This window comes from Fibroporia radiculosa (assembly GCF_000313525.1).
Source record: "Fibroporia radiculosa TFFH 294 genomic supercontigs, scaffold5148, whole genome shotgun sequence".
Taxonomy (NCBI): Eukaryota; Fungi; Basidiomycota; class Agaricomycetes; order Polyporales; family Fibroporiaceae; genus Fibroporia; species Fibroporia radiculosa.
The window spans coordinates 47505-58806 of NW_012133416.1; the positions used below are offsets into that span (position 1 = coordinate 47505).

Genomic DNA, 11302 nt, shown 5'->3' on the forward strand with positions numbered 1-11302 from the left:
TGGAAATCTCTGGTTGGAGATGCACTTGCCCTGGCGCCCATCCGTCTACTCGACCTTCTCTACTTGTTTCAGACTATTGCAGTCTCCGGCCTTTTGGGTCTCAATTACCCGTCGGCATACACTGCCTTCTCACTCAACTTCTCATGGGTTCTTGGGCTATTCTCGCAATCACCGACGTCCCCTATGCAGAATTCGATCAACAACATGCGCGACCTGACCGGTGGCAACTCGCAGGACGCTAGCAGTGGTGGCGCTGTTCAGTATGTCAACCGGAAGCTGAGTCCGTACAATTCTCCTTCAGCGTCGTCCTTTGCGGTCTCGACTTCTGTGTTGTCGAGGTTCTCCAGTCTACCACAGATCGACTTAGTCGACCCCGGGGCACAAAGTCTCATCGCGACATCAGTCCGGAACGCGTCCACTCTTGTTTCAGATGGTGGTGTCGCTATTGTCACTTCGGATTCAACAGACGTTTTGCAAGCTGGCATACCCATATACGTGAACACTATTGGCATTGCCACCGCTGATGCGTTTATGACAATATTTCTGGTTGCTCTTATATATGCGGCTATCGTATCTGCAATACTAGGTTTGGGATACCTCTTATACTTCTACGCAAGCCGTAGGATCTGGGGCAAAAGATATATCGGCTATCTGCCGGGGTTGCAGTTTGGTTATCTGCCATTCGCGCGTGCGTGGGGCCTTCGGGCTGCGCTCATAACTATCCTGCCTATCACCGTCTTTGCCTTTTATCAGTGGACGCTCAAAGATTCGTGGCTTTCTGTCCTATTATCCGTGATTACGCTCGTGATTCTCATGGCGTTGGTTTTCCCTTCGCTGTGGCTAGTCCTCCGCGGTGTACTACGTCGTTCAAACGAGGCCATCCCATCATCATTGTCTTTGACACCTCTCGTCTCACCTTTCCGTCAGGAGCGTATCTATTACATCGTCGTTCTCCTCCTCGCCGTCATTGCCAAATCGATGATTACAGCATTCGGACACGCACACGGTCTTGTCCAATCCATTCTTTGTCTCATCGTGGAAATTGTACTGCTAGTCTCGCTGATTATCCTCAAACCCTACCGGACACGCCATGCCGATATCCTCCAGGGCTTCCTCGCTATCGTGCGTGTGGTTTGTTCAGGGCTCTTCATTGCATTTGCGGAAAGTTTGGCTTTAATGGCCATCCCGCGCACGGCCATTGGCATTGTCGCTGCGGTCATATTCTCGATCGCCGTCCTCGTGATGTTTTTCAACATTCTTGTCAATCTTGGCCTCTGGCGCCTCGTCACAGACGTGCTGTGCTGCGGAAAGAGACGCAGGAAAGGTGACAGAGCCTTGACAAGCAAAGACAGCAATTTCATGTTCGGAAAGGAGGACGCTGAGAAGGGTCAGGACTCGAGTGGGACTACACCGGGTTCATCTCAATTCTTTCTTATCCGCCCTGGAAACCCTACTCCGCCGGCCACAGACGTTGGCGCCTTGACGCCCGTTAGTGCCAACAGCGAACAGCCAAGCATGTTTTCGAGTGCGACTACGACGTCGACACTTGGTGAGACGCTCCCACGGAGATGGTCATTCCAACATTCACGGCCACCATCATCGTCGGAGTTGTCCCCCACAACAGGCGGGTCTTTCGTGACACCCTCACCATCGTCGCCCTCGTCCCGGCTACCGTCGCAAAGACATAGTCGACATCCATCTTCGTCAGCGCCTGCGCCAATAGTGGAGCATCAATTTTCAGAAGAGAATGCATCGTAGATATAACGACATGGACGTTTTGTAAGTATGTATTCTCCGGTTCGCTGTCGCATCGTATCCTGCATTTTCTCTCACAGCTCACGTTATGCATGCATCATCTACTTTACTGCGTCATTGGATTCACTGCATTATCCCAATGCCGCTACGTCTGCATAGACATACCTATCAGATACTGACTTACCGCCCACATTCCCTTGCCATCTAGATTACCCTAGCACCCTTGGCGTAATGCATCGTTTGCTCACTGACGACTCGTAACGACTTTTGTATCGTAAATAGTGTACAATAAAGGTTAATAAGCTGCACTGGCGGTTTTTATCGCGGGTAGCATTAATCGTGTAAAACCATCTAATGCTATTATAAGTCTGTTATGTAGTATTGCCGCGTAAAGCCGGAATATTCCGAGGCCGGGTGAGAAGTCGGGACAGCGGTGACGGGCGACAACTGGCAAGGCCTTCCAACGCTCTCTCCCAACGCTTTGTCCTTGCACACCATGTTGCTCTCTGCCTCCCGCTCAGCAGCGCTCTCCGTTGGCATTGGCCGACGAGCAGCCAGCACCATTGCCCTCAAATACTCAAATGCCGTCTTTAACGCCGCCCTCTCAAAGTCGCCGCAGGCTCTCAACAAGGTGCAGAGCGAGCTGAACACGATCGCCAGCTCTATCAAAGCGAGCCCGGAGCTCAGCACGTTCGTGTCGAACCCGACGCTCTCGGTCAAGGACCGCTACGCAGGGCTAGCTGCGCTGTATGCCGCGGCAGAGGGCACGGGTGCGAAGAAGGAGCCCGTGTCGGAGGTCACGAAAAACCTGTTCGTCGTCCTCTCGGACAACGGCCGCTTGGGGGAAGCGCAGGGCGTCATCGAGGGCTTCAACGAGCTCGTGGCGCAGCACAAGGGCGAGCTAACCGTGACCATCACGTCCGCGGCGCCGCTGCCGAAGGAGGTGCAGACGCGCTTAGAGGCGTCTCTCAAGCAGTCGCAGGCGGCCCAGCAGGCCAAGTCGGTGAAAGTGGAAAACAAGGTACGTGCTGCAGTGTTGGGCGCATCTGCGGATCGTGACGGACGGTCGGCACTAGATCAACCCGTCGGTGTTGGGCGGTATCGTTGTTGACTTTGGCGACAAGACCCTTGATTTGAGCGTTGCATCGCGGGTGACGAGGCTGAACAACCTCCTGCAACGTGAGTGCCTTGTTTTTCGGGCATGTGTTCCGCGTGGGCTCAAAATATGTTCCAGAATCGGTATGAGACGGTAGATGAGTTGGATAGATGCTTGTACTTGCAAATTCATTCATTCATTTACGTCTGCACTCTGCAACTCTATCCTAAGTAAAATTTTCTGCGGTGAACGAGCTCCTCAATTCACCCATCGCAAATGTGAAAAAAGAGGCCAGGGCAAATATTTACGAGTTCGACTGATTTAAATAAGTACAGCAAATCAGCTAAGCCTATAGCAGGTGAACCAGGCTACGTCTCGGGGAAATGATCGCAATGACCTTGCTCTCGAGATCCAGCAAGTCACCCCCTTCGGTGACTACCATGTCGTGCAGACCCTCAGCCTCGACTTCACCACCCAGCAGCGTCTCGACGTTCGTTGAGCCGAGGGCGATTGCTTGCTCTTTCGAGATGAGGCCCCCGGCTTCCAAAGCAGCCTGATATTTTATCAGCTGTGACAAGCTATTTTGGAGAGAGAATGTACATACCCAGCCGATGTCGAAGCGAGTGTTGCGAGCGCTCCACGATTCTTCGATACCAATACCCACAGTAACATTGTGAGAGAGCAGTACAGCAAGGGAGCTTTGCTCGGTTAGAGGGTTTCCGGGAAGGCTGTATTGTAGACACGGGCAATTTAGAATTATGCCATGATTCCTCAAATACCCTGACTTACATCCGGAGTCGTTCCCATGTAGTAGGGAATGGTCGGGTGGGGACTTGGATGATGCCGACGTTGGCCTCGGCCAGCTCTTGAGCAAGAATGTGTGCCTCGAGTGCGCCGGTTATGGTCATCTTCACTGTGCTGCCGAACTTTGCCTCCACTTCTTTTTTCAGAACTATCAATGTAGCGATGACGTCCGCGCTATCTGCTTCGACTGCCAGAGTAACTTTTCCCTATCAATGCACCACTAGGTCAGCAGCCATCATACATATAGCTGAGAACTCTCGCTTTTTCACCTCGCTGACATCCTTGAACCACTTTCCGGCTTCACCCTCGACTGACTCGGTTAGTAGTCTTCTGAGGGCCGCAATCTGAGTGCTAATACTCGGCGCGCCGCCAAAGTGTCTGACGGTGACGTGCACAGCGTTCACATTCTGAATCACTGCACCTTCTTCAAGTTTGTTGAGAGCGCCGGTATAGAATGATGTGCTGAGACCTGCGAAGAAACCGCTATGCTCTGGAGCGGTAATAGCTTTGGTCACACCTGCGCGATACGCAAGGCTGGGCAATCACATTCACATCAATCATCTCTAAAATGGATGTAGTGTGCTCACAGACTATCGCGCCCACCAAATTGAAGGCCGTCCGCGGCACGAATGAGTGCACCATTTCCACCAACAACAGACGGAACGGTCTGAAGGAGAGGATCATATACGTTGCCATCTTTGGTCGACGATTCTCCCGCGATTTCTTCTAGGCCAAGTGGAGCACCGAAGGTGGCCAACCCAGGCGCAACAGAACCACCGCGAGTGTCGATAACCTGAGCGTCCGCGAGGAGCGACGGAGTGATGCAGGCGGCATATTTTCCGGAGCATGTGATGGAGCCGTTTTCCACCACTACCACGCCATGTTCATCTTGACCAATAGAAGCCTCACGAACTTCACCTCCTTCACGCCTGAACACGTTCTTGACGTTTGTGAATAGAACGACATCGGAGTCAGCCTTCTTAGGCTCCAGTGGGGGAAGGCCCTCGTATTTAATTGCATCCGCAGCCTCTTTGTCGAAGTTGGGGACGCGTGGCTTCTGTTGGAACGACGAGGGCTTGCCAATAACATATGGGTTCTCCAGCTGAGGAATGCCATCAATGAACACTTGTTTCGGTGTCGCGCCAAGGGCGAGAGGATGGCTGTCCCAGATTACCAAATCTACAGATATGTCAGCGGTCGCCGCATCAAGCCCAGTTAACTACTACTACACACCGGCATCCCAGCCTGAGTATGACAATGAGTAACTGAAAGGATTGTCGATGTTTTTTAGGGACGCACCTTCTTTAATATAACCAACACGATGGCCCATGCCCATAATTTCGGCTGATGTACTAGTAACAGCAGCAATAGCCAAGTTCTCCGGTAGCCCATACACATATGCTTGCTGAGCCTCATACAGGAGATGCCTAGAGTCGAGCACGGGATGATCGCTCTATATATACAAGTTAAAGCGGCAGGTCCTCCGATTCGATCATGGCTTACCAACCTTCATGACAACGCTTAATCCATTCTGTGCAAGAATTCTGGGAGCAAACTCAGAGCCTCGGTAGGCCTCGCGCTTGTACCTGGGCAGCAACAAGTCAATCTTCTTTCATGAAGTTCATAAAATCGGTGCTACTCACCTTGCATGCGTAGCAAACATGGCGACCGCAGGGGGATGATCTGTTATGAAGTGCAGAGTACATGAGCAACGCAAAGACACTGGTACGATTATCCAGAAGAATGTATACCGTAGGCCTTCTTCAGTGTGTCAGGCACCAAATATGCTTCATGGGCGTGATGGAAAGCAGCGATGGGGAATTGGAACTCGTTCGTCAACTAGCAGACAGTCCGTTCTCAGCATGCACAACGATCTCATGATTTTACTGCTTACCCGCACGATGTCGTCCAGGTCCACGGTCTCGTAACAATGGACTTGCACCTGCACACATCGTGAATACGACTTAATAAACCACTCGCTGGTGGAAAGCCACCTTGACTCTTCCTCGGAGAACATCCACGAGTGCCTCCCACTGGAGGTCTTCCGGGAATGGCGTGTTGCCCAGAACAGCATGGTTACCAGCAAGCGCATCAGCACAATAGGCATCTTGCGACTCCTTGATTTGTCTCGCTTTGTTGTACCTATATCCAATAGGTTAAACATGACATGAGTAGAACAGGTAGAAGGTGTTGCTCACGCCTCGCGGAATGCCCATACAGTATCCATCCGAGTGAAGTCGTATACTCGGCCTGTCAGAGCGTCAAGTGTTGCTACAGAATCAGGCAAACAGACGACCTACTCGGGTTCTCTCCTGCAATCCAGCCATGACATGGGTATCAGTAACGAATCTAGCGCAGAGTGTATCATCATACCACAGGCATGTCTATAGGACGATCAGCCTTGAATAAATATTTACGGCTTAGAACGACTCACTTCATCTGACGCCATCTGGGTCGTTCTGCGGTTTCCAAGAAAGAAGAGTTGATTTGGAAAGGTGGTTCAAGTAGCATGGAACTCGGAGTACGTTCTGACGTTTTGCGGAGTTTGATTGTGAACCCTTGTCCACCTATAGATGCGCGGACATCAGTCAGAGATTCAGAGGCTTGCAGGGACTGGTTCACCGATAGCATTGGCGGAACCCGGCAAGACGAGCGCAGTCGTGACACCACCTGAGATGGAGAGTGCATACGACTCATCGTGGGTATTGAGTCCATCCAGAGATCTGAGCCAGGGCTGAATCGGGCCCTGGATAGAATTCTCGTCTCCACTCGCGCCTTCTAGGGCAGGACTGGACGAGTCACCGATGTGCGAGTGCAAGTCAACGATACTATACGCGTCGAACGAAGATGGACCAACAGAAATGCAAGTGAGGAGCTCATCCGTGTATGAAGTGGATCACATACGCACCCTGGGGTGACCCAAGCGCCCTTCACGTCGATGACAACGAGGTCGTCTTTGTACGCTTGGAGGGAGGAACGACTGACGTGCCCAATGCCCTTAATCAAGCCCTTATCGAGGAGGACGTCGGCGTGAATGACTTCGGTGCCATTGTCTGCACCGGTCCAGATCCTAGCATTTTTGAGCAGATGTGGTTTTGTGCCAGGGACGAAACGATCCGACTCCTTGCGGTGGTGGAAATTTGGAGCAGGACCAGCGGGTAAACTGAGAGAACGGCAACGTGCGAGGGCAGCGGCTACGTGAGGAGGAGCTGTCTTATGGACCGCGTAATAGAATCCGTATGCTTCAGACAAAATATACGCAGCAGTCCCTAGGAACGCAGCAAGGTAGACAAACTTAGCAAACCTGACGGCGCCACCTCTGGTAGACCTTGGAGATGGCGGAGTATGGATGGGCAACGTTTTCTCCATCGCAAGAGGCGGGCCTGTGGCCCAGGCAGTACAGAGATGGGAGGAAGGTAGGGAAGGACAGACCTGTCTGGTCAGGCTCGACGTGCACGCGCGAATAAAAGACCTAGAGTCGCGTTTCAACGGGGCGCACGGGAGGCGCCCGCATGGGATCGGCTCTAGACGGCTGCCGGAGACTGCGGGATCGGTGTGTTCTTTTAGGCACTAGTTTGAGTGCGACCAGTCCGACAGCCTGAGCGTACTACCCGTACTGGAGAATGGAGTGAGATTCATTGATGTCTTTTCTTAGACACGAACATGTAAACTCGGAGAGGCTCCCAGTCTGTCGCAGTGTCTCTTCCGACAGCGCGGAGTCGGTCGCGTGCGTGACAGTCGCGATCTTGGATCTGTTACAACGTGACATATACTCCGATCCAACACCAGTGGCTGCAAATATCACGCCTGCACATCAATCCCAAGCAAGTACGAAGTGCAACGGTGCCCCATGGCCAACTCGGACGCACAGCTGATGGATGTAGATAACGTCGACATCCAGGTAGCCCAGGAGGTCGATTTTGACCAGGCTTCCACATCCGCTGCAGCCGCGCGATCAGAGCCGGTGGCTCGTGCCTCCTCCCTTCCGCCCGTGCTTACTCCTTCTGACATTGAAGTGGGTTATGTTTACTCATCAAAAATGATGATGCATAGGCGCTCTCATGGCCATCACGAAGAACAACCAGAGCGCATCAAGCGCATCTTCGACATCCTCAAGGAAGAAAAATGTCTCGCAAGAATGAGGCGCCTTCCAATTAGACCTGTCCTTCGCGAAGAAGCCTTACTCGTACATAGCGAAGCACTTTGGGACAAGGTGCTCTCAGTACACTGTCAGTCTCTCGGTCTTCCAGCAAGGTATAGTTGATAATTGTTGGATGATCTAGGCATGACCGAGCAAGACATAGTAGACTCCGCATCCTACTATGAAGAGCTCTCCCTTTACGTGCACCAGAGCACCCCATATTGTGCACAAATCAGTGCGGGAGGAGTCATAGAAGCGGCTCTTGCGGTAGCGCGTGGCGAGGTTAAGAAATCATTCGCAATTGTACGCCCCCCGGGACACCACGCTGAGCCAGATGAACATATGGGCTTCTGTTTCTTCAACAACGTCTCAATAGCTACAAAAGTAGTGCAGCTGAGAACGGCTCTCAAGAGGGTCATGATTCTAGATTGGTGTGCCAAATACCTACACTAATTATGAGGGTTAACTGATTTGTTCTCTAGGGATGTTCATCATGGTCAGTGTGCGGTGTAAATTGTGATTTCATTGAAGTGATTGTGTCTCAAAACCAGGGAATGGGACACAGCGCGCGTTCTACGATGATCCTTCCGTACTCTATGTCTCACTTCATCGCTATGAGGGGGGTTTTTACTACCCAAACGGACCTTTTGGCAGCATGGTATCGTGTGGTACTGGGGCAGGCCTTGGCTAGTATGTGATCCACAGTATTCATTCTCACAATCTTTGAGACCCTTCTGCAGTTCCGTAAATATCCCGTGGCCAGAAAAGGGCATGGGGGATGCGGACTACATCCTCGCTTTTCAGAAAGTCGTTATGCCCATAGCGCTAGAATTTGCTCCAGAGCTTGTCATCAGTATGTTTGCGTCAGTTTGCTGCTGGTGCTGCATAGCGTTGACCCAGTGTGCGCTCTATGACAGTCTCTGCAGGATTTGATGCTGCGGAGGGTGATACGTTGGGGGAATGTCATGTATCCCCCGCGGGTTATGCTCACATGACGCATATGCTTTCTTCGCTTGCAAGCGGCAAACTTGTGGTCGCCCTTGAAGTGCGCTCTACAATGTTTACTTTACGCTTCGAGTACTCAGACGCTTCTTGACTATAGGGCGGGTACAATCTCGATGCAATCTCTGTGTCTGCGCTAGCTGTGGCCCGAGTTATTCTTGGCGAAGTCCCTCCTCAATTAGAACCCATGGTCGCCTCGGAAGTTGCGACAGAGACTATCTGGCATGTCGCAAGAGAACAGAGCAAATATTGGAAGAACGTCGATCCTAAGGCTTGTGAGCCGATCGAAGGTCTAATTCTTGGTCATAATCTGCTGATTGTTGCTAATGTCTATTCTGATGTGCAGAAATGGAGCCAATCTCATTCTCCATACCTGGTAAATTGCTATTTGGAATCATATCGATTGGTGATCTGAAGCCACTCTGTTACGTGTATGACAACAGAATTGCTTAAGGCACACAGACAGGACTACTTGTTTAGAACACACAGCATGCTGGAAGTGCCTCTGATGTCGCAAGGTCTCATTGAGCGATTCAGTGGGCAGGTGACCTGCACGTGAGGATCCATATACTCGCTACTTGTCCGTGCCCTGATACTTTATAGATCTGACATTATGGAAAATGAAACGCTGGTAGTTTTCGTGCATGAATTGTGGGTTATCTTCATGATATTTGTTGTGCCTGCTAACGCCCTCCCTCGTAGCGGAAACCTAAGAGTAGAATTGGACTCAGTCACCCACTGCAATGTTCGCCTGGAGCACTCGTACTTGGTAACAGCGTTTTCCGTGTAACTTGCTTGGCTTTGATGTTTGCCGGGTTAGGTCGATTTTTCGAAAGAGTTGATTGGTTGGGCAAAGGGTGCCGGATATGCTTTGTTGGACGTCAATGTTTACCCTAAGCCTTTTGCGAAGACTAAAGTGATTCGTGCTCTGCCTGCCTCGGCTTATTTCCTGCTCATCATATCACCTAGACGCGTAATCCGGATAGTCCAGCAGGAGATGCGATGGTTTACCTATGGGACAATTATATTCAGTAAGCTAAATTTCGCCCTTATTGTTGCCCGATGCTGATGTTGTACTGTAGACTGTCAGCGGCTCGGCGAGTTGTGCTGGTGGGGCATGGACCTGGATGTGCAGCTCTTACGGAATTGATGCGTCAGCGATGTACGTCAGCCGTCAAAGCTCATGCTACTTCTCAATCTAGTTGTGGGCCACATAGCGGCGAATATCATGCAATGTGTGAATGCTGTTGTTCAAGTCGTTGGTAATCATCATGTGCCATTTATACCAAGTGATCAATCCAATCTTCGCAAGTGGTATTATAAGGTAAAATTATTCTAATGTGGCTTGATACATACATTGAGGCCAAAAGTTCTTCAGAACTCTTTGGTTATCGTCCCTTCGAATCACAGCATCTTCCGGGATGCGGTGCTGTCAAAAAAGCATGGTAGTATTGTTCGGACAGGTCCGTTGTCCCCCTACGTTCAAATCGGCCGAGGCTGACGAAGCGATTGACAGACGAAACAAAAGCAATCCTGCTTATAACGAAAGCAATGCCCGTGATAACCGAATTTGTAGCACGTCAACTATCGTCCACGCCTGATTTAAATGGAAATCCCTAGCAGGCTACTGTGATGTACCAATATTTTCATCTTTAACTAACACTTTGTCAGTGCTTTTGTGTAAATCCTTGCTTGAAACAAATACACTGGATCTCTCTCTTTGGAGAGATGGTACCTACTACCTTGCTACCTGCCCCATATCAGGAAAAACCCAAATTTACATAGCAGTCACCAACAAGTTCATGGCACAGATAGGCCATGTAGAATGTGTAGATATACATAGGCAGCCTATTGAGGAAGGATGTGGTCTGAGTCACAGAAGCACTGTGCAGCTTGGTGCCACTACCAAATATGGAGTGTATATTTGTGATTTACAATTGTACTAGTAGCTTACCTGTGCTTGTGTATGGTTTTCAGCAGCAGGGGTAAGGCTGACTTCATGTAGCATGTAGTGTTACAGTCTCAAGGAGGGGTTATTCTTCTTTTCTTACTATTTGTTGATTGACCCTGTACTACAATGATCATCTGCATCATTTAGTGCATTTCATCTCCATCACTGTTTCATATCTATTGTGTTTCATATATATCACATTTCATCTTCATCATGTTTCACCAATATCATGTTTTACTTATATTGCATTTCACCTACAACGCATTTCATCTTCATCACTGATACAACCCAGTGAAACCATTTCATACTCATCACTGATTCAACTGTTACAGCTTCAGGAGGGGGGTTTCTTTCTTTTCCTAACTATTTGTTGTTGACCCTGTACTATACAACTGATCCCATCAGTCTGATGTGTTTCATCTACATCAGTGTTTTATATCTATCACGTTTCACCTACATCATGTTTTTACTTACATCCTGTTTCATCTTCATCACGTTTCATTCTCATCACTGATACAACCCAGTGAAACCTGTTTCATGTACATCACTGATC

The 11302-nt window shown here is 50.1% G+C and overlaps 4 protein-coding genes across 4 annotated transcripts; 3 read left to right on the plus strand and 1 right to left on the minus strand.

Moving 5' to 3' along the window:
- Positions 1-183: 183 nt before the first annotated feature.
- Positions 184-1758, plus strand: FIBRA_05732 (uncharacterized protein; the record flags this gene model as incomplete). Its single annotated transcript, XM_012327487.1, has 1 exon — positions 184-1758. The coding sequence occupies one exon, from the start codon at positions 184-186 to the stop codon at positions 1756-1758; it is 1575 nt and encodes a 524-aa protein (XP_012182877.1).
- A 493-nt stretch (positions 1759-2251) lies between these two features.
- FIBRA_05733 (uncharacterized protein) lies at positions 2252-3000 on the plus strand (the record flags this gene model as incomplete). The annotated part of the gene is made up of 3 exons (XM_012327488.1): positions 2252-2776; positions 2832-2934; positions 2990-3000. The coding sequence occupies 3 exons, from the start codon at positions 2252-2254 to the stop codon at positions 2998-3000; spliced, it is 639 nt and encodes a 212-aa protein (XP_012182878.1).
- Positions 3001-3200: 200 nt separating this feature from the next.
- FIBRA_05734 (uncharacterized protein) lies at positions 3201-7024 on the minus strand (the record flags this gene model as incomplete). Its single annotated transcript, XM_012327489.1, has 18 exons — positions 3201-3404; positions 3456-3579; positions 3641-3861; positions 3925-4172; positions 4247-4834; positions 4889-4900; positions 4955-5108; positions 5163-5241; positions 5299-5338; positions 5407-5494; positions 5550-5597; positions 5650-5797; positions 5854-5905; positions 5956-5967; positions 6029-6039; positions 6090-6222; positions 6278-6483; positions 6564-7024. 18 exons carry the CDS (start codon positions 7022-7024, stop codon positions 3201-3203), a joined length of 2829 nt encoding a protein of 942 aa, XP_012182879.1.
- A 481-nt stretch (positions 7025-7505) lies between these two features.
- Positions 7506-10418, plus strand: FIBRA_05735 (uncharacterized protein; the record flags this gene model as incomplete). The annotated part of the gene is made up of 17 exons (XM_012327490.1): positions 7506-7884; positions 7939-8227; positions 8279-8292; positions 8348-8486; positions 8537-8649; positions 8714-8841; positions 8899-9088; positions 9145-9174; positions 9242-9353; positions 9402-9449; positions 9501-9567; positions 9619-9714; positions 9768-9829; positions 9881-9960; positions 10001-10122; positions 10177-10261; positions 10315-10418. 17 exons carry the CDS (start codon positions 7506-7508, stop codon positions 10416-10418), a joined length of 2058 nt encoding a protein of 685 aa, XP_012182880.1.
- Positions 10419-11302: the final 884 nt, after the last annotated feature.